General features: G+C 45.0%; 2 protein-coding genes across 2 annotated transcripts; both read right to left on the reverse strand.

Annotated features, from left to right (window-relative positions):
- Positions 1–5,270: 5,270 nt before the first annotated feature.
- LOC135812572 (ubiquitin carboxyl-terminal hydrolase 10-A-like) lies at positions 5,271–7,901 on the reverse strand. The gene is made up of 6 exons (XM_065325898.1): positions 7,702–7,901; positions 7,389–7,480; positions 6,895–7,090; positions 6,207–6,630; positions 5,967–6,017; positions 5,271–5,694 (listed from the first exon to the last, which is right to left on the reverse strand). The coding sequence occupies exons 1-6, from the start codon at positions 7,795–7,797 to the stop codon at positions 5,516–5,518; spliced, it is 1,038 nt and encodes a 345-aa protein (XP_065181970.1). The 5' UTR covers positions 7,798–7,901; the 3' UTR covers positions 5,271–5,515.
- A 3,588-nt stretch (positions 7,902–11,489) lies between these two features.
- On the reverse strand, positions 11,490–14,152 carry LOC135812573 (ubiquitin carboxyl-terminal hydrolase 10-A-like). Its single transcript, XM_065325900.1, has 6 exons — positions 13,953–14,152; positions 13,630–13,721; positions 13,136–13,331; positions 12,445–12,868; positions 12,204–12,254; positions 11,490–11,924 (listed from the first exon to the last, which is right to left on the reverse strand). Exons 1-6 carry the CDS (start codon positions 14,046–14,048, stop codon positions 11,746–11,748), a joined length of 1,038 nt encoding a protein of 345 aa, XP_065181972.1. The 5' UTR covers positions 14,049–14,152; the 3' UTR covers positions 11,490–11,745.
- Between the last annotated feature and the right edge of the window lie 7,728 nt (positions 14,153–21,880).

Below are 21,880 nucleotides of genomic sequence, written 5' to 3' on the forward strand. Positions count from 1 at the left end.
CGAACACCAAGGGACCGATGGTATTTGTTCGTAATAACGGGAGTTCTTCTTATCCATGCCTTATACCCAGTGAATAGACAGTGATTTATCCAATAGAGCTATGAACACTAGTTCTTCTAAAGCGAAAGTTTGTCTTATCAGTGTTCTTCTTAACGAGGTTTCACTGTACTTTACTATCCGGTTATGACGTTCGATGTAACTGGTCCGAGCAAGAACTGGGCAGGCACTGACAATGTGGTCAATTGTTTCTAAGCTGCCCTTGCAAAGCCTGCAATTTGCATCAGTTCAAGCAATTGACTTCATTATGGCGTATTGGTAATTTTTCGTTTTGAGGGATTGGTCTTGTGCTGCCATAATCATGCCTTCAGTTGAAGGTTTCAGTGTCCTTGATTTCAACCACATGAAGGTAAGCTCCTTATCTAGGTGATTCTCCTCCAATCGGCTCCAATATCTCCCATGCAGCGGCATAGTGGAAAGTGTTTTGGATTTTCGCTTATTATTATTATTATTATTTGAAACTCGGATGTTGAGCCATAAATAAATGTAGAAGCGAAAATGACATATGGATACGAGTTGAGAGTAATTCTCCATCACTGTAACATGATACTTTAGTCAGAAAGTGCAATAACTAGGCACAAAACTGACAGAGTACTGAAACATTCGACGTCCTGACACCTAGCTTCAATTGAACCTTCCAAGTTGGAAGGCTGTCGGTTAGCGCTACGGAGATTGCAGGTTGCCCTTTTGGATTGTATTTCACTCCATTATTCACCCCAGTGTCTGGAGTTATGTGGATTTTGTAGAGGGAAGAAAAAAAAAAAACGTCAAAGTAATTCCTGTCCAAAGTCAGGTTACTTGGGCGGCGGCAGTACGGAATTAAGACTGAGAAGGCCCACTACATTAAGTTGTCAGCTTCCTCATCATCCCCAACAGTCAGCGCTTGCTTGCTAGTCATTCACATTTCTCAAGACAAGTTTCCTCGGAGACAAAAAAGAAAGAAAATACTCAGTAGAGATACAAACTCCAGATTCAGTAACAACACTCGGAAATGGCTTCCACGAGTAGACTTTCCTGCGTTCTCTTCAGATGATGGGGGAGGAGAAAGAGTTTGCACGTAGAGGCTTAGAGTAATCAACGAAAAGATCGCCTTGAAACAAGGCGTCAAAGATAGAACTTTTAGGCTGCGTTTACACGGAGACGAAACGAAAGGAAACGGAACGAAACGGAACGAAAACGGGCTCGCCTCGAATCGTTTTCAAACCGTTTACACGAGTGCAGCAAATCGTTTGGAACCGTTTCCACGAAAGCGGGAAACGGGCGATCAGGCTGGAGTTAGCACGTGCTGGCTTGGCGCAAGGGCGGGAAGTAACACGTTAGTTGGAGTTGGTACGTGCTGGTGGCCGCAAAGGTCAGGTATTTCCCGCGAAATATAGTCCCACGCTGAATGGTTTCCATGACCGCGCTCCGTTTCCAATCGTTTTCACTGTTTTCATCGTTTACACGAGCACGAAAACGTTTTGAAAACACTTTGAAGTGCGTTTCCATTTCGTTCCGTTAAGGTATCGTTTTCGGGCGTTGTCGTGTAAACGATAGTAGTAAACGCAACGATTTCGTTCCGTTTAGGTCTTACTTCGTTGTCGTGTAAACGCAAATCGTTTTCAATCGTTGTCGTGTAAACGCAGCCTTAGATGCGTGTATGCTCAGCATATGCGTATCGAGATCCACGTCTTCACAGCTAGCGCTGCTGTACTAGCGATAGCATGTGAAATTGGGTTCGATGGAGAGAATACACTTTGCTATGTTGTCTTTTTATGATAATGGAACCAATATTTTTGTCAACTTTGCACATGGCCATGTTCGCTGGGTGGGAATTACATGTATGTGAAGTGGTGTGTGTGTTTTTTTTGCGCGCGTTCATGTACAGATCAGTCCTACGAACACACACACACACATACATACACACACACACACACACACACACACGTTTCATATGTTTGTTGTGGTCATGCTTGGCCATTATTGCTCTCTGAGTACTGTGTTGCAGCTATGGGTATCATGTCGTAGTGGAATAGCACTTTGTTATCAGCACTTGATGTGTATTTCTCACAGCTTCATTCTCACAAGTCACACTTGTAAACTTCAGCACTGTCACTAGATGTCACCAGGTGTTACTTCTATTTGGGTGTATCATAAAGGTACATTTCAGATGCATTGTTCATTCGTTCAACGATGCTTCCTGATGAGTGTTGAACAAAAACGTTTTCGAATCTTTCTCAATCGTTATCTTCACTATTGCGTAATCTTTCCTTTTTGTTACTGTACATGTCAGGCATCGATTGATTCCGATTATTTAAGTAGTCGCATGTCCATCCAACTGCTTCTCGTAATTGATCTTCTTTGTTTACCACTCGTCTCCGTTTACCACTCGGTGGTGGTATCGAACCGGAGGCCACAACCAGGAACGTCGACACACCGGTCTAATCACCATTTGTCATCTACATAGCGAGTCACGACCACTCAAATGATGTATGTATTAAAAATACCTTACGTGGCTTTAATTTTTCTCCAGATATAACAGAAATCATTTTATTGAGCATATAAAATAAGAATAATACGGACTGGGACTAATATGCCTTGTCTTTAATCATATTCCGAGTCTTCATCATGGGCGTCACAATCACTATCGCGAGAAGCATAATCTTTTTCTTCTGTTGACTCGTTTTCGAAGAGTTCGAACTCATCTTCAGTTTCCTCATATTCAGCATCAGCGTCGTAGTCCGAATCCCCATCGACTTGACCGACAAAGTAAACTACAAACGACACCATTGACTTGACGATCTACCAGATGGTAACGAAACTCTTGCGTACCATTCGACAAAACTACAATTTCGAGGTTGTCTATACTTCAACTTAAAAGTTTTTAAAAAAACTTCAAGGATATACAAATTAACAAGTCAAATGCCATCAAGACCGTAGCTTTAAAAATAGGTTGTTCCTTTTTACAAATTACTGAATGATCATGTGTGACCACTTTAGGACTTACTGGTGTTTGCTGTATATCCAAGAATCAGTGACTGTGTGCTTTATCGGCAGACAATATGACTGTACACATGAATGCATAAATGTACAAACCCAGCTGGCGCGCAACACGGCGCATTCATACAGCTCATCAGTATGACTAGACGACACAAAACTGAGGAATACGCCTGCTTTGCGCATCACGATGACAACCGTACCAAAATTCTTCTAGAATAACCAATTGACAAAATGATTTCTTTATTAGTTGACCACTCGTGAATAAAAGAAGACTTCACATTACTCAAGGCAGTCTTCATAACTATTACTCCTAAAACTACATGTAGGGAGTCTACACATTACTCCTAGACTCAACGATAGAACAAGGCGTAGTGGGTCTTCCCCGGTGGATAGTTGGTGCCATGACTGCCGTCTAGTCCCTTTACCACTGCATCGTCGAAGCGAATCCATTTGCCAGTGTTGGAATCCTTGGAATCCTTTAGAGTAATGACCACCGTCTCCTGTGGCGCCTTTGTGATAGATGATTGCAGAAACGTGACATTCAAAAACACAACGTAGCACCCATTAATGCGGAGGACACATGAAATATTTCTGATAGTTTATTAAATTGACTGACTCTCACTAACTAGCGCACCACCACAAGCCACTACTGACCAACTAATACTAGTTATAGCAAACTTGCAGTGTGAAACGACCTTCAAGCTCAGCGATCGGCTAAAATGATTACTTTCTCAAGGAGGACAAGTCAATCATGCATCATGAGCATATCCTCATGCAGAAAGTTTTGGTTCAGACGTGTGAATTACTTCAGCGCATCCATGATGCACTCAGGCCAGAATTGATGTCCACACGCAACCACGAGCATGGGGTTGCGCAAGACCGTTTGGCAGATCGGGCATTGGTAATTCTTGTGCACTGGCGTCTTGAATACATCCTCATCATAATCTTGGCTACTGTTGGTTCTCCATGGGACCATGAAAAAAAACTCCGCCCTGTAGAAACGAGGACAGAAACTGCATAATAAGGCTTGATCTCGAATCGATCAATCCTAAAAAACGATCTGCAAACTCGCCAGTACGCCTGCTACTGGCCACTTCACTCCCCAGCTCTCTCAGGTATGCCAACCGCAGAAGGTCACGACAGCGTTGAATACTGCTTTCCATCCCATTCTGGTCTGAATCTAGCTTCGTGTACATCTTCTGAAGTCTCTTACGCAAGGTAGAAACTGCACTGCTCGTGCCCGTCTTCTCTTCCCTGTGCGTCTCGTGGTTGTTTGATCTGATGGATAGTTCGCACAGCACTTCTTTGCATGTTTGACAGTAATTGGTTATTGATAACGACTCTGATACTGTTATTGAATACCTGGCGACAGGGATTCAGCCTCTCCCTGGGACTGCCCAGGCTTCTTGGCTTCTCCATCCACTGGAGCAGGCAACTTCACTGTAAGGTCTCGATGAACACGGTCGAACCTAGCATCATCGACCAGCAACTGGTCTAAAGGGTGTAAAGCTCCAACAAACGTGACACTTGATCCTGCTGTGGTCGTCGATTGCCATTGACAAACAGTCTCTGCAGATCTTGTGCAAACAGTGCAGTCGCTTACTAGGCCTGGTTTCCCCATCTGGGCGACGAGAGCAGGGTGGTGGACGACACACGATTGGGTCATGTCGTAGCAAAGCAAACGCAGGCAGGGACGCCATGTAGACTGCTGCCGCAAGACCCACAGTCCCAGTTGCCGACGCAGTAGCTGCAACGAGTTTATTGCCTTCCCGGTTTGTTGAAAATTGGCTAGTAGCGTCCATGATCAAGGCATTTTTTATGATGACGAGTTCGAGCATACAATAATGTATGGCCAAGATACCTACTCTAGATACCTACTCTGCTTTTCATTTCAAACACTATCTGCATGACCTCCAAACGCTTTACCATGCAGACCACCAGCGCTGATCAGGTGCATTCAGTGTACATAATTGTGTAGCCTACATACTAGAACTGTGGTAACAAACATAGATATGCTCCTACCTCCGAAAGGATGCAAAATTATGCTCCAAATTTTCAACCACGAAATATTGGTTAATAATTATGCCGGCATAATCCTCCCATGCTCACCAGCAACACAGCGCATTAATACGGTTCAGCTGCTCAAAGACGCTTTGTGCTGTTACAGCCATCACGGTGTACGACGATACTTCGACACCAAGCGCAATCGTCACAAGATTGTTCAGAGTAGCGGATAGAGACAAAAATGATTTTTATTTTATTTAGACATCACTGGTGGATTAAACGAGATAGGTGTGTGTCTTGTAAATAGAACGAAACGGAAGGAGTCTTCACATTACTCCTACATGCGTGGATAAAACAAGACGTCATTACACGTTAGTCCTAAAACTAGATATAGTCCTAAAAGTCCTAAAAACAGTCCTAAAACTAGATTCATGGAGTCTAATAAACAATACTCAAGGGAGTGTACACATTACTCCTAGACTCGACTATAGAACAAGACGTAGGGGGTCTTCCCCGGCGGATAATTGGTGACCTGAGTGGCGTCTAGGGCCTTCACCACTGCGTCGTCGAAGCGAATCCATTTGCCAGTGGTGGGATCCTTCGAATCGTTTGAGTAATGACCACTGTCTCCTGTGGCGCCGTGGTGATAGATGACTGCAGAAGAGAAATATTCAAATATACATTGTGCCCTTTAATGCGGTGAATGCATGAAATTATTGTGATACCGTGTTTAATGGACTGACATAATTGTTGCATTTACAATGCAGTTGCGTGATGGCCACCACTTTCTGAATAATGGTTTTCATCCCTCGATATAATGCATGCCAAAGGATATATTGATTTTACTTATTTTTACCACAGTTGTGCACTTCTAATATTTTTGTTTTCACCCCTCATACTACGGATGTGAAAGGAAATGCACTTACCCGAAATAAGCTCGTACTCCGGCGACACAAGTGGAGATGGCTCAATCATGGCTGGATAACACAAATAGGAGACAAAGATTATAAACTTCCGAAATGTGAAACTGGAATTCACGAAACTAACGATTATAGTTAAGAGCACAGTCCTAACTTAAATCTCGTTACTTTTGGTGATCATGGTACAATTTCAGTCTACTGATAAAACGAAAACGAGACCTATAATAATAAAATTATGATACTCACATCGTTGCAGGGTCAACTTGAATCCGAACTTCACGCGCTTGTGTATTTTCTCTAAACCGCGTGTTGAATCGAACGTGAATCGTTTCAAGTGAACCATGAGGAGGGTGGGAAGCCGCGTGAACGTGGTCTTCCTAACCGCTCCTTCAGCATATTCTTCCAGTTCCACGGCACTTGCTAAGACGTCGAATGCATCCTGAATAGTCTGGATGCGGATGTCGTCGACACCTAGCGGAAGCGTGACAAATCTTTCTTCGGTGACGGAGACCACGACGCCCTTCCTGTCGGTGATAGTGTTCTTGAGCTCGCCGAAAACCAGGTGTTGAATCGGCGATGGTGCCGTTGCTACAAATTCACCCCATTTTGCCTCATCGTGTAATTTATTGAGCAAGGAAGAGAGGAATTCCTCGGCATCTTCCTGCTCCCCCTACAGAACAGAAAGACATCGGAAGTGTCGGAAATGTCATTATTATTGTGTGATATCATACCCGTGAATTCCTTTAAAAGCAAGGTTTTAACCAAACGGGACGCCTGTCTTTTTTATTGCCTATCAATGTAAATGACATTTTGAATTTTGACTGAAGACCTAACTAAAATGTTTTTATGCCGAACAGACAGAAAGCATTCCTATGAGTTCGTCATAGAGACCGTAAATCAATCTGGATAAAGATGAATGAGCACCTTAACTTACGTGTACTGAAAAATATGGGTTCACGATTGGCATGATCTCGTAGAACTGGCATGGTTCGAACGGAGTACCAATCGGCACTTGAGGGCCTTTGACCTTCTTGGGCTTTGCTCGTTTAACTCTCACGCCCTCCCAAGTGCCAAGATCCTCCTTTTTGGCTACTGTTGGTTCTCCACTCGACCATGTGAAAAACTCCGCCCTGTAGAAAGGAGAACAGAAATTGCATAATATTGAATCCTACAAAATAACCTTTCTGCCAAACGTCCACAATGCACTTCTTATTTCTCCTGCTGGAGACATATCGAGGAATGAACGGCAAACAATTAGCGCTTTTATAGCTACAATGTCAATACACATAGTCATGAATCTACACTACAATGATCGAACGGTTAGGTGAACAGCATTAAGTAAGCTGTAGGAAGACCTACAGGGAAGCGCTCTCGTTGGCAACTTCATTCTCCCTTGTTCATAAAGGGATTAAAAACTAATTGCCTTACAGTGCGTTGATGACTGGTTTATCCGGGCTGCCCGCTGTTGACTGAAGCATGACAATGCCGCGGATAAGGCACACGTTCAAAGACTGCAAGATCTACAAAATCACCAGAAGAGAGGACATACGAGTACATGGATAGTATTGGTGAAGAATACTCGAAGACGTAGGACCGATCAAATATTTCGTGCTAATTAAAATTCTCAGCAGCCCTCTTGCAAGTGTGAATCCAACATAGGGCATGGCACAAATACCCTTTAAATCATGGATACGGAGGCAAACTGGGATATAGATTGCAAATGGTTGGCTTCTTTGCTTACCACATGGATGTAGCACATCTGGCCCCTGTTCTTGAGCCCTCGGAACTGGATCTTGGGTTCCTCAGGGCTTGTCGCGTTGTTGCTGCAGGTCGCCATTCCGAAATTTTAGACAAAACGAACCTAAAATGACTGTCGAAAGTTTTACAAAGAGTGCGCTGAATGATTGTCGCTTTCCTGTAAACAAACGAAGAACTAATGACACCGGCAACCAGCGTCTCCACAACCCGACTATTTATACATGTAGGTGATCGCTATTCCCTACTGTGGTGCGTATTGGGTACCGTCTATGTGTATTCGACGGTAAAATAGCATATTGTAAAATGCATACAACGCGATATCAAGCTGCAGCGGATTGTATGAGTGAGTAGGTGGCCCTACTGCAGCGTATTGTTTGTAAATCTTAAAAATTTAATTTTCAAATCTTATACTTATGGACTGGGATGGAGAGGCAAGGATTAATTTATAGAAGAAGAAGAAAAGAACCAAGGAACTAAAATAATGTTACGCTATTAATGTATAATGTCCACAAACACCACCAGGTACTCAACAATCAGCTCATGCGATAACATTGCACGACACTGACCGACGGTACTGACGATCCACAACTGATTGGCTTACAGCTCTAGCACATCCTGGATGCGCACTCCAACAGCTTTCCAACTTCGAAGGTTCTGAGTTATAGAAATAACATATTGAGGGGAAGGTGAGCGCAACCAGGATAAGCAAAAACTGAAAGTCTCAGCTGGTAAGGACGTTGGCGGATATTCATGCATGTCAACTTAGAACCTTGCAAGTTGGAAGGCTGTTAGAGTGAACGCAAGCCAGAGCGCAACACAAGAGTGAAACTTGTACTCCCAAGTCGAAAGATAATGGAGGCGATTGAAATCAGGGACAGAAGGCCCGAAATCAATGAGTACGAGGGATGGTCTTTAACGGAAAAGGACACTTCTGTGTGTGTGTGTGTGTGTGTGTGTGTGTATGTTTGCGTGTGTGAGAGTGTATGTGTGTGTGTGTGCGTTTGTGTTTGAGTTTGTGCATGTGCGGTTGTGTCATTTCCACGTTACACGTTACACGTTTCACTCTTATGTTGCGCTCTTGCTTGCGTTCCCTTGCAACCCCTTAACACTTCTGTCACGCTTCTCACTCACTTTGTTTGATTATCACCATGTGACCAGTGTGTACCTCTTCTTGTCCTCGCCATAACGCCAAAAATCAAATCAATTCAGGAAAATTCAATTCAATTCAAAGTCGTGACACATCCGGTAAAAAACAGCAAGAAATAATATCTCGGTGCAAAAGAAGAAAAAGGAAATAAAAAGCCGCTTCATTTTAAAGGACCAAATGAAGAAAAGCAAACAGACAGACCGCACCACGCTGTGTCACAGTAATCAAATATAGGTAGAATATACGACGTAAAGAACAATTTTCGGCAGTGAGGTTGCAACATGCCAAGGGAGGAGCTAGCTCGCTTGCATACTGACTGGATCTGTGGGGACCAGGACATATGGCTGTCGAATATAACACCAAGGTGTTTGTGCTCATGAACAATTTTAACGTTAGCATTGGCTCCTGGAAAGTGCAACGGCTGAGTAGGCGGCGATGGGCTGATGAACATTGCTTTGGTCTTCGCGATGTTGGGCCTCAGCTTCCAAGCTTCCATCCATGCTATCGTGAAGTTAATGCCGGTCTGCATGGAGGTAACGAGGTTGGACGGCGAGCTGTCAGAGCACAACAGTGCAGTGTCTTCAGCAAAAAGGCTGACGTCTGGAACTAGAGAGGGCAGATCGTTCACATAAGTTAGGAAAAGGAGTGGACCCAGTCTGGACCCCTGTGGAACACCAGACACTTCAGGTAAAGGATCGGACAAAGAAGCAGAGACACGGACAGTTTGATGACGGGACGACAAATATGACGACAGCCACTGCAGAGCTGTACCACGTACTAGAAAAAATGTACTCAAGCTTTGCAAGTAGGCCTCGATGCCAGACTGTATCTAACGCTTTTGACAGATCAAAAAAGACAAGACCCACATGCTTCTTCAGGTTACGATGTCCGTAAATATCCTGGATTAAGCGTGTCAATTGCAAAGTAGTTGAGTCGCCACGACAGAAGCCGGATTGTGCAGAAGAGAGGGCAGGGGTGACATGGTGGTAGAGAGATTCATAGAAGATGCGTTCACAGACCTTGGATATAGTTGGTAGGAGGGAAATGGGCCTGTAATTAACAGCTTGGGAGCGTTGTCCTTTCTTAAATATCGGGACAACAATAGCAGATTTCCACGCAGATGGGAAGACTCCTGCACGATATGACAAGTTGAAGAGCAAGCACAGGGGATACGACAAGGAAGGCACCAGCAGTTTAAGGACTTCATTTGGAATACCGTCTTTTCCAGGAGACTTGCAGCTCTTAAGACGTTTCAGTTGTTTGCGAACCACACCAGTTGTTGTAAAGACCTCCAGAAGTGGAGCGCGCAGCTCTGGAGCTGGGTGCAGGGGCGGGATAACCCAGTTCGGATCGTCGGGAAGGCCGGGAGAGACAAACTGTTTGTTCAGAGTGTCCGCAGTGGACTTTGCCTCAGACTGACAGTTGCCATCAGGATCAATCAATCATTTAACGCAGCAAGACTTAGACCTTCCCCGAGTTGGAGTCGAAAAGATATCATCACTAAACAACTTACGAAAACTAGCACTGCTGTTTAGTGACACACCTCGTGAACGTGTGAACAGTGCTTCCAGATGTTGCAGCTTCTGTTTTTGAGTTTTTTGTATTAATTTTTAAATCACGTCTTACCCATGTTAAAGTTCTTAAAGAAGTATTTATACGCTTCCTTGTGGCCATGCTTGGCCGTTACTATCCCCTGAGTACTGTATTAATCTGTACTCTGCTGTACCATCATCCTTCAATGCGACGGACTCCACGATAGGCAGTCAGCCTTTGGGTCATCCTAATAAAGTTATTATTATTATTATTGCAGTTATCATTATAACATCGTAGTGGATTAGCACTTTGTTATTAGCACGTGTTGTGCTTTTCTCACTTTCACTCTCACATATCACACTTGTACCCTTCAGCACTGGAACTAGGTGTCACCAGGTGTTACTTATATTTGGGTGTTTATAAAGGTACATTTCTGATGCATTGTTCATTAGTTCAACGATGCTTCCTGATGAGTGTTGAACAAAACATTTTCGAATCTTTCTCTATTGTAATGTTCACTATTGTCGTTTTTGTTACTGCATATTTAAGGCATCGATTCATGCCATTTATTGAAGTAGTCGCATGTTCATCCAATTGCTTCTCAGTGTTGATCTTCTTTTAGCACTCGGTGGTGGTATCGAAGCGAGGGCCACCACAAGCAAAGTAAACACACTGATTCGATCATCGTTTATGTGTATTCATGAACAAAGCGAGTCACGACCACTCACAATCATGATGGTGAACTCGCTCGTCTCTCTTCGTCGAGCCTTCGTGGATTTATTTCAGTGGTTAATGCCACTTTTCTAATCACTGGCTGATCATCTACCGGTATGGCCACTTTAAAAACTATTAATTTATGCTTGCTGCATATCCACGGATCAGCGCCTGTGTGCTTTGTCGGCAGACAATCTAAAAATACACCTGAATGCATAAATGTACAAAGACAGTTTGCGGGCAACACTGCGTATTCATAAAATTCAACTGCACAAAGACGGATGAAAATACCTCCCATGTGCTTGTAGGGCCGTAACAGTGTACGACGATACTTCGACACCTAGCGCAATCGTCACAAGATTGTTCAGAGCAGCGGATAAAGACAAAAAAATGATTTTTATTTTAGATAAGACATCACTAGTGGAATGAACGAGATAGTGAGTCACAAAATTTCTAAAAGTAACGAAACGGAAGGAGTCTTCACATTACTCCTACATGCGTGGATAAAACAAGACGTCATACCACTTTAGTCCTAAAACTAGATATAGTCTAGACAGTTCTAAACCAAGATATCCTATTCAGTCCTATAACTAGATGTGTGGAGTCTAAACAAAGGGAGTGTACACATTACTCCTAGACTCGACTATAGAACAAGACGTAGGGGGTCTTCCCCGCCGGATAATTGGTGACCTGAGTGGCGTCTAGGGCCTTCACCACTGCGTCGTCGAAGCGAATCCATTTTCCAGTGGTGGGATCTTTGGAGTCGTTGGAGTAATGACCACTGTCTCCTGTGGCGCCGTGGTGATAGATGACTGCAGAAGAGAAATATTCAAATATACATTGTGCCCTTTAATGCGGTGAATGCATGAAATTATTGTGATAGCGTGTTTAATGGACTGACATAATTGTTGCATTTACAATGCTGTTGCGTGATAGCCACCACTTTCTGAATCATGGTTTTCATCCCTCATATTACGCATGATAAAGGAGATTTTGATTTTTACATGAATTTACCACAATTGTGCACTTTTAATATTAATTATTATTGTTTTCACCCCTCATACTAGGGATGTCAAAGGAAATGCACTTACCCGAAATAAGCTCGTACTCCGGCGACACAAGTGGAGATGGCTCAATCATGGCTGGATAACACAAATAGGAGACAAAGATTATAAACTTCCGAAATGTGAAACTGGAATTCACGAAACTAACGTTTATGGTTAAGAGCACAGTCCTAACTGAAAAATCTCGTTACTTTTGGTGATCCTAGTACAATTTCAGTCAACTGATAAAACGAAAACGAGACTATAATAATAGAAGTATGATACTCACATCGTTGCAGGGTCAACTTGAATCCGAACTTCACGCGCTTGTGTATTTTCTCTAAACCGCGTGTTGAATCGAACGTGAATCGTTTCAAGTGAACCATGAGGAGGGTGGGAAGCCGCGTGAACGTGGTCTTCCTAACCGCTCCTTCAGCATATTCTTCCAGTTCCACGGCACTTGCTAAGACGTCGAATGCATCCTGAATAGTCTGGATGCGGATGTCGTCGACACCTAGCGGAAGCGTGACAAATCTTTCTTCGGTGACGGAGACCACGACGCCCTTCCTGTCGGTGATAGTGTTCTTGAGCTCGCCGAAAACCAGGTGTTGAATCGGCGATGGTGCCGTTGCTACAAATTCACCCCATTTTGCCTCATCGTGTAATTTATTGAGCAAGGAAGAGAGGAATTCCTCGGCATCTTCCTGCTCCCCCTACAGAACAGAAAGACATCGGAAGTGTCGGAAATGTCAATATTGTTGTGTGAATTCATACCCGTGAATTCCTTTAAAGGCAAGTAATACTATAAGGTTTTAAGCAAACGGGACACCTGTCTTTTTATTGCCATTAAAAATGTTAAACATTTTGACTGAAGACCTAACAAAAATGTTTTTATGCCGAACAGACAGAAAGCATTCCTATGAGTTCGCCATAGAGACCGTGAATCAATCTGAACAAAGATGAAAGAGCACCTAACTTACGTATACTGATAAATATGGGTTCACGATTGGCATGATCTCGTAGAACTGGCATGGTTCGAACGGAGTACCAATCGGCACTTGAGGGCCTTTGACCTTCTTGGGCTTTGCTCGTTTAACTCTCACGCCCTCCCAAGTGCCAAGATCCTCCTTTTTGGCTACTGTTGGTTCTCCACTCGACCATGTGAAAAACTCCGCCCTGTAGAAAGGAGGACAGAAATTGCATAATATTGAATCGCGCAATCCTACAAAATACCCTTTCTGACAAACGTCCACAATGCACTTCTTATTTCTCCTGCTGGAGATATATCGAGGAATGAACGGCAAACAATTAGCGCTTTTATAGCTACAATGTCAATACACATAGTCATGAATATACACTACAATGATCGAACGGTTAGGTGAACAGCATTAAGTAAGCTGTAGGAAGACCTACAGGGAAGCGCTCTCGTTGGCAACTTCATTCTCCCTTGTTCATAAAGAGATTAAAAACTTACAGTGCGTTGATGACTGGTTTATCCGGGCTGCCCTCTGTTGACTGAAGCATTACAATGCCGCGGATAAGGCACACGTTCAAAGACTGCAAGATCTACAAAATCACCAGAAGAGAGGACATACGAATACATGGATAGTATTGGTGAAGAATACTCGAAAACGTAGGACCGATCAAATATTTCGTGCTAATTAAAATTCTCAGCAGCCCTCTTGCAAGTGTGAATCCATCGTAGAGCATGGCACAAATACCCTTTAAAATCATGGATACGGATGCAGCCGCCAACAACTGGGATATAGATTGCAAATGGTTGGCTTCTTTGCTTACCACATGGATGTAGCACATCTGGCCCCTGTTCTTGAGCCCTCGGAACTGGATCTTGGGTTCCTCAGGGCTTGTCGCGTTGTTGCTGCAGGTCGCCATTCCGAAATGTTGGACAAAACGAACCTAAAATGACTGTCGAACATTTACAGAGAGTGAGCTGAATGCTTGTTGCTTTCCTGTAAACAGAACGAAGAACTAATGACACCGGCAACCATCGCCACCAAAACACGACTATTTATACATGTAGGTGATCGTCATTCCCTACTGTGGTGCGTATTGGGTAGCGTCTATGTGTATTCGACGGTAAAATAGCATATTGTAAAATGCATACAACGCGATATCATGCTGCAGTGGATAGTATGAGTGAGTAGGTGGCCCTACTGCAGCGGATTGGTATTGATGGTATTGATTTATTTGAATTCGGTACATGTATCTCCACAGTACATTGTACAACTTGGGAAGATCCGAATGACATAGATACATAAACATAAAAGTGGAGTAGGTGCTACAGCGGATCATTTTATCGCAGATTGTGGGACTAAACTAATACCAGTATGCAAGTACACAAGAAACGAGAGAGCTTGGAAGCTCAGGGCCCTACGGTATGCTTTTTTGCCTTGATGACCTAGACAAAAAAAGCATAGGGATGTTATAAATTCTTTAAAAAAAATCCTTTTTTTAAGACATAACCTGGGATTCGAACCCGCACTATCGCGCGCCCTGCATGCATCCCCCGATACACTTCGCATACATACTAATTCTTCCAAGTTGTGTCACATTGTGATCTTGCATTTGAAAGCCCTATTTGAATATGCATTGTGGCCAGCCGTCTTTGATGGCACGGTACGGTAGGGGATAGGTACGGGACAGGTACGATCGAGGGTAATACGACACCGTCTCCCGTACCGTACCATCAAACACAGCTGTCACATACAGCTGCCCGCAATATTCAAATAGAGCTTTCAAACGCAAGATAATAACGTGAAGCAACATGGAAGAATGGGTATGAATGCGATGTGTATGGGGAATGCATGTAGGGCGATAGTGCGGGTTCGAATCCCAGGATATGGCCACCCTTTGTTAATTCATTGTTTAACGTCCTTTTTTTCGCGAAAAGGTACGCGGGGGGGCGGAAAAAAAACAAAAGCCCATTCCAAAAACTGGAAACCCCAATCAAACATTTTGACCAGTAAAGCATGTGATATACACAATATTTCTGGGTCTAACGGCACTTGCAGGCATAGAACAACACTCTTTGATGGTACAGTTGTGGCAAGTGAAATCCGACACTTGCCATAGGGGACAGCGCCTCAAATGGACATCAATGATGTAATGCACTGCACCTAATTTGTACTATAGAGCCGCATGCATCCCAAACAGGTCGAAAGGTCACAGCTTAGATACACACAGTTCACAAATATGGTACACATAAGGAGTATTGGTATCCAATTCCCATTCCTTTTTGCCAGCACCTTTTGAACCTTGACTGTGCTGAGTACGAATTCTGTCATCAGACAGATAAAGTTGTATGCAGCACATGTACTGTACGTATGCATGCAGGGCTGCAGAGGCTGCAGGATGCACGGTGCAGTCCCTTATGCCAAGTGTCGGATTTCACTTGCCACAACTGTACATTGGAGCACATGCCTGATGAATCCAACAAAACAGGTACATAGCATGGAGTTAGCATGTCATGAATTCATTACATCTGGATTTTTATTAGGACACACACCGTACGATATTTAAAAGCCAACAAAAAAAGAAAAAGAACACAAGACAAAGGCATGCCCGGGAGGCAAGATTATAAGTTTAAAGGGGAAGTATACCCTAAAATCAAATTTTCACCAGTTGTAGTCTTCGGGGTGCTGAGTCGAATGGTCTTGGTCCGAGGAAGCTGAGACGCTCCCTTCCTACTTGAATCCCAATCGAACTCGCGCACTTCCACCGAAACTGGGTGACTGCGCCCTACTAGATGGGGATTTGTATGCAAAATGTCACTAAAAGCGCCATTTCGTTCTTATAAAAGCACGGATGACCGCCATTGGCCCATATGTTGTAGTCTTTTGGACGCTGAGTCGACTGGTTTTGGTCCGAAAAGGCTGCGATGCAGCGTTCCTCCTTTATTCCCAATCGAACATGGTTGAACAAGCGGTCACGTGCTCCTGCGTACACCAGTCACCTGGTCACCGTGCCTGCAGGGTACAACTTACTAGCCTGTTTGACCTTTTTTGGGTGCAGTCCTGTCACTCGAGTTGAACCTTGGTGTGAAAGTTGTCGCCTGCTGGCGCGGTGACCAGGTGATTTGGGCACCCAGGAGCACGTGACCGCTTGTTCAACCATGTTCGATTGGGAATATAGGAGGAACGCTGCATCGCAGCCTTTTCGGACCAAAACCAGTCAACTCAGCGTCCAAAAGACTACAACATATGGGCCAATGGCGGTCATCCGTGCTTTTATAAGAACGAAATGGCGCTTTTAGTGACATTTTGCATACAAATCCCCATCTAGTAGGGCGCAGTCACCCAGTTTCGGTGGAAGTGCGCGAGTTCGATTGGGATTCAAGTGGGAAGGGAGCGTCGCAGCTTCCTCGGACCAAGACCATTCGACTCAGCACCCAGAAGACTACAACTGGTGAAAATTTGATTTTAGGGTATACTTCCCCTTTAAGGTCATGATCGGCACACTGTGAAACTACACAATCATGTATTTACAACTTCGCATATTATTTGTACTACTACTTTCTTGTTTTTTTTTCCGGTCGGAGGCAAAAAGGTACGCGGGCGCGGACGTTAAACAACGAAAAAAGAAAGGGTGGCCTATGCCTGAAAAAAATAGGAGAATTGAAAAATTATAACATCCTATGCTTTTTTGCCGTCAGATACGGATAGCACCAGGCGTGACACAAACACACAAACACACAAACACCAAATTAAAGCTGTGTGGACCCTGGCTAGCGCCAGACGTTACTGAAGTAACGTCTTCTGCATAGCTACGGGAATAAAAGCTGAATAAATACGACTGCATGACATTGGAGAAAAGCACCAATTTGAGCAAAATAAAGCGACACATCACTCATCGAAAACATTTTCAAAAAGGAGCTGTTTTAACCGGGTACATTGTGGCCCGTCATTAAGAAGGCAGGCAAGATGGGCGTTAAATGCAGAAGACGTATTGCAAGACTTCATTTCGAAGGGCAGAGCATTCCAAAGTAAAGCAATCCTACTAGACAATGAGCGATACACACATGCAGTCTTATATCGGCATAACGAAAGATTATTTGCAGAAGAGCCGCGAGTGGTGTAAGCAGGTGTACTGTGCCTACAAAATAGAGAATCTAAACTGGCAACCGGGTGAGCTACTTTACACTGAAAGATAAATTTAATGAACAACTGTAAGAAACGGTGGTCCAGAGGACATAGCTTAAGAGAGTGGTAAAGGGGGTCCACGTCAGCACAGTAATGGGCACCATCAACCATAAGTACAGCTGCAGTGGTGTCTTCAACTTCATTCTCCCAAGTCAAGCTCCGTATGAAGACATCCAAGAAGAAGATTGCCTGATGAGTCCAGCGGGGACGAAACGTACGTCGCAATCGAGCTATGTCGTTGCTGTGTCATCATCTATGTGCCATGCGCTACTTGATGTACCAGCCTGCTATGCCGGATACCGCCAGCCATGCATCGACCAGGCGCCAGGCGCGAACTGATGGTGGTGGTGGTGAGAAGGAGAGCTCTGTGCCAGAACTTTGCAGCCTAGAGAGCGTGTGTGGGCAGGCGTGTGTTTACCGCCATATTGCCAGGTGTGTCTTTACCACCATATTTATCAACCATAAGTACAGCTGCAGTGGTGTCTTCAACTTCATTCTCCCAAGTCAAGCTCCGTATGAAGACATCCAAGAAGAAGATTGCCTGATGAGTCCAGCGGGGACGAAACGTACGTCGCAATCGAGCTATGTCGTTGCTGTGTCATCATCTATGTGCCATGCGCTACTTGATGTACCAGCCTGCTATGCCGGATACCGCCAGCCATGCATCGACCAGGCGCCAGGCGCGAACTGATGGTGGTGGTGGTGAGAAGGAGAGCTCTGTGCCAGAACTTTGCAGCCTAGAGAGCGTGTGTGGGCAGGCGTGTGTTTACCGCCATATTGCCAGGTGTGTCTTTACCACCATATTTATCAATCTGTTGTACCATCATCCTTCAATGCGACGGACCCCACGATAGGCGGTCGGCCTTTGGGTCATCCTAACGAGAGAGCTTGGAAGCTCAGGGCCCTACGCTATGCTTTTTTGCCTTGATGACCTTAAAAAAAATTTTTTTAAGACATAACCTGGGATTCGAACCCGCACTATCGCGCGCCCTGCATGCATCCCCCCATGCATTTCGCATACATACTAATTCTTCCGAGTTGTTTCACGTTATGATCTTGCATTTGAAAGCTCTATTTGAATATGCATTGTGGCCAGCCGTAATTGATGCTACGGTACGGTACGGGATAGGTACGGGACAGGTACGATCGAGGGTAATACGACACTGTCTACCGCCTTGATGACGGCAAAAAAACATAGGGATTGTATAAATTTTTTAATTCTCCTATTTTTTTTAGGCATATCCTGGGATTCGATCCCACACTATCGCCCTACATGCATTCCCCCATACACTTCGCATTCATACCCATTCTTCCAAGTTGCTTCACGTTGTGATCTTGTGTTTGAAAGCCCTATTTGAATATTGCGGCCAGCTGTGTTTGATGGTACGGTACGGTACGGGACAGATGCGGGATAGCGCCAGGCGTGACACAAACACACACACAAATACCAAATTAAAGCTGGTGCTAGCCAGGCTCCACACAGCTTTAATTTGGTATTTGTGTGTTTGTTTGTTTGTGTCACGCCTGGCGCTATCCCGTATCTGTCCCGTACCGTATCGCACCATCAAACACAGCTGGCCATTTGCTGGCTCCCGTATCTGTCCCGTACCGTACCGTACCATCAAACACAGCTGGCCACAATACTGGTCGTATTATGTACATGTATACGACTCCCTGTGTGTTGCAACTGTGGTTGAAGAGGACGGTTGCACTTGTTGTAGCTCCGTTTTATCTGAGTTTTCAGTCGTTCCTCTTACTAGTCTTGCCAAGGGGGTGGCTCTGGGTCCACAAGAGTCGCCCCTGGCGTGTTTCTGAATTTGCTGGGGCGAGGGTTCCGCGAAGCGGTCGCCAAGGCAGTGTCTTTTCAGTCACGACCGTTGTCGTCCTCGTCTCTCCGTTCGCGGGGTGTAGCTGACCCCCGAATGGTTTCAAACTGCGAAGCTCGGAGGAGTACAGTGGTGGCAGGGGCATGAGCTGTGAGTGGAAACGGCTGCTGGAGATGGATGGTGATGCAGGGAGAAGAGTTACGCTGCCTGGTGACGCGTGGGAAATTGTTTGAACCTGCAATTTCTGTTCGAGCGCGGTGGACTTCTAGACGATGTGTCGTCATGACTGTTTTTCAAGGTTTGGCCTATCGCTGATATCCCTACGTGGGATGTTCTTCCAGTGGAGTCCAGGGGGGACTTCGGGTGCCCACACTCCATCACCTGGTTGATTGTTTCGGAACTGCAAAAATAATTATTGTTTCCTTTTTTGTGCGTATCTCTTGTCATCTCTCTTTTCTATATGTCGCACACCCTATGTACTACTATTGCTGTGTTTCTCTTGCTATCTCTCTCTGCTTGCTGTTTTTGTTTCTGTTGCCACTGTCCCTCATCATACCCATGCTTGGGTGGAGCGCGGCGTGACCCGTTAGGGTAGCTGTCAATACAGTACGACTCCCTGATGTATAGGGAGACTTTCAGGAAAGAAATAGGGAGACGAGGAGGAAATGAAATTAGAATGGACGTTAGTTGCCGAATAGGTGATAAGATGAGTCAGCAAAACATACTTTGGAAGAGAGATCCCGTTGTCTCCAAAATAGGCGTGAACGGGCGAGTCAGCGCCGGTCACAGGAAACGTCGGCAGAGAGATCCCGTCGACTCCAGAACGCCCGTGATCGGCAGAGTCAGCGCCGTCCCAGGAAACATTTCCAACAGATTCAACTCTTCCATTGCTTCCTGATCTGTACACGGCATGGAAGGTTGAACAGATTCAACTCTTCCATCGCTTCCTGATCTGTACAGTAGTGCGGTTGCGTTCCCGTTCCTGACAATCACATCCGTCTCCGCTAACCAGCATCATGAGCACTCCAATCGTTCCCGCCGCTCCTTCCGTATCGTCCCAGCGCACCCCGTCAAAATGTGAACTACTGTAGGCAACGGAGTCAGTGTATGATGATGGTGAATGCACTGTTTAATGATGCTCCAACAAATCCTTTCACCGTTGTATGGAATTTGTAAGAAGAGTAGTGGCTCAACTGTAGGTCCAACGCAGAAGGTACCTCACAGCGCAGTTCTGTTACGTCCACAATAATGAACACACTCAGCAGACTGTGATGTGTATCAGACACACTCTGGCATTATTTGTTCCACCTTCTCCCAGGAGGAGATAAAATGTAGTCCAATCATGTCTTCAGTACATGGGGTACCGTTGCCTCGTTGCAACTAAACAGGTATGCAAGTTACTTTCCCATGAGACCTAGCCGGAGCCGCATCGTCGTCATTACCAGCTAATCATGGAGATATAATGTGACTTTCCACCACTCCCTGATTCAATCATAGTTTGTGAGCCTGCGCCAAACTGCTTTCTCACTAGAGCCACGCGTTGGATACATATGGCTTCAGTAAGGTTTACAATGCTTTGCCTCTGGCCTAAGTCCAAGTCTAGATACAGCTGCTCAGAGTCAGGGCTGATGAAATGTTCATATCGGAACAAGTGAGACTTCAACAGTAGCTAGTACACATCAGGCCTGAGGACTTCGCAGCGTTTCTCCAGCACACTTGTTCTCTCCTTCAACTCAGATACTACTTGAAGTACTACTAAAGGCCGTCTGGCTCTCACACTCAGTCCTTCCACCCTTCATTTTCGTGGTTTGGGCTTCCACTCGTGACTCGGCAGGTTCCTGGCCTCTCCGCAGTCTGTCCTCAGGAGAGGGTCGCTCTGGAGCTAGTGCAGCCGAATCAAAGGGAATCGAGTTCTTTCTCAGACGTCCACAAACTCTCGGTGTGCTTGACTTCGCTTCCACTGCGGGAAAGTAGTCACACTTCAGGACCACGACGTGCTTGTTGCAGCCTACACCGATGATATTGATACTAAAATAATATTCCTCATGTTTCTGCCTCCCGACCGGCCGGCTCGGAAAGGAACGTACGGAATGGGAGCCTCAGTTCCATCTCTCGTCTGCTAGTGCATTCAGGAGCGCAGCAGCGCTTCGGCATGACGATACAAGCCGAATCAAAACAACTCTACTCTCTAGCCAAAAAACTAGCTCAGTGTTCGTCAGGCAAAAAGCGAAAGTCACGAACTCAAAAGGTGGGGAAGTCAGAAGCTAGAAGGTCCACTTGCCCCGTCTCGAACCCAGACAATCTTTGTGCAAGTCATCTACTGTACATGTCGCGAAAATGCAGGGTGAAGAGCAGTGGGCCGAGAACGGATCCCTGTGGCATGCCTCGACTGCACGGTGTTTAGCCTGATATAGTTCCGCCAATAACTACACGCTGGTTCCGGTCGCAGAGGTAACTAGCAAGCCAGGAATTCGCAGTTGCTGTCACACCCATGTTGGAGAGCTCTTCCAGCAGCAATAATTATGTGCCTGACAGAGTCGACGCTTTGGACATGTCGACAAATGCTACGCCTGTTTCTTTCCGCTCATACTTTGCTCGCAAGCAGCGGTACACCACTAGGACAAGGGCGTCCTCGGTGCTGTGTGGCTTCCTGTATACAAACTACGAAGTAGCAAGGAGATCGATTTTCATTATGTATGACACGAGTTGGGCCTCCACTAGTGTCTCCAGTAGACGAGAT

Source organism: Sycon ciliatum, chromosome 3 (assembly GCF_964019385.1).
Source record: "Sycon ciliatum chromosome 3, ocSycCili1.1, whole genome shotgun sequence".
In the NCBI taxonomy this organism is placed as follows: Eukaryota; Metazoa; Porifera; class Calcarea; order Leucosolenida; family Sycettidae; genus Sycon; species Sycon ciliatum.

What these genes read in the sequence shown, in the direction of transcription:
- LOC135812573 (XM_065325900.1), bottom strand. Translation starts at nt 14,048, where the DNA reads ATGGCGACCTGCAGCAACAACGCGACAAGCCCTGAGGAACCCAAGATC. An exon ending in AGATGTGCTACATCCATGTG is followed by an intron (nt 13,722 to 13,952) that starts GTAAGCAAAGAA and finishes GTGATTTTGTAG; the next exon opens with ATCTTGCAGTCTTTGAACGT. An exon ending in CAAGTTGACCCTGCAACGAT is followed by an intron (nt 12,255 to 12,444) that starts GTGAGTATCATA and finishes TGTGTTATCCAG; the next exon opens with CCATGATTGAGCCATCTCCA.
- LOC135812572 (XM_065325898.1), bottom strand. Translation starts at nt 7,797, where the DNA reads ATGGCGACCTGCAGCAACAACGCGACAAGCCCTGAGGAACCCAAGATC. An exon ending in AAACCAGTCATCAACGCACT is followed by an intron (nt 7,091 to 7,388) that starts GTAAGGCAATTA and finishes TCCTTTCTACAG; the next exon opens with GGCGGAGTTTTTCACATGGT. An exon ending in CAAGTTGACCCTGCAACGAT is followed by an intron (nt 6,018 to 6,206) that starts GTGAGTATCATA and finishes TGTGTTATCCAG; the next exon opens with CCATGATTGAGCCATCTCCA.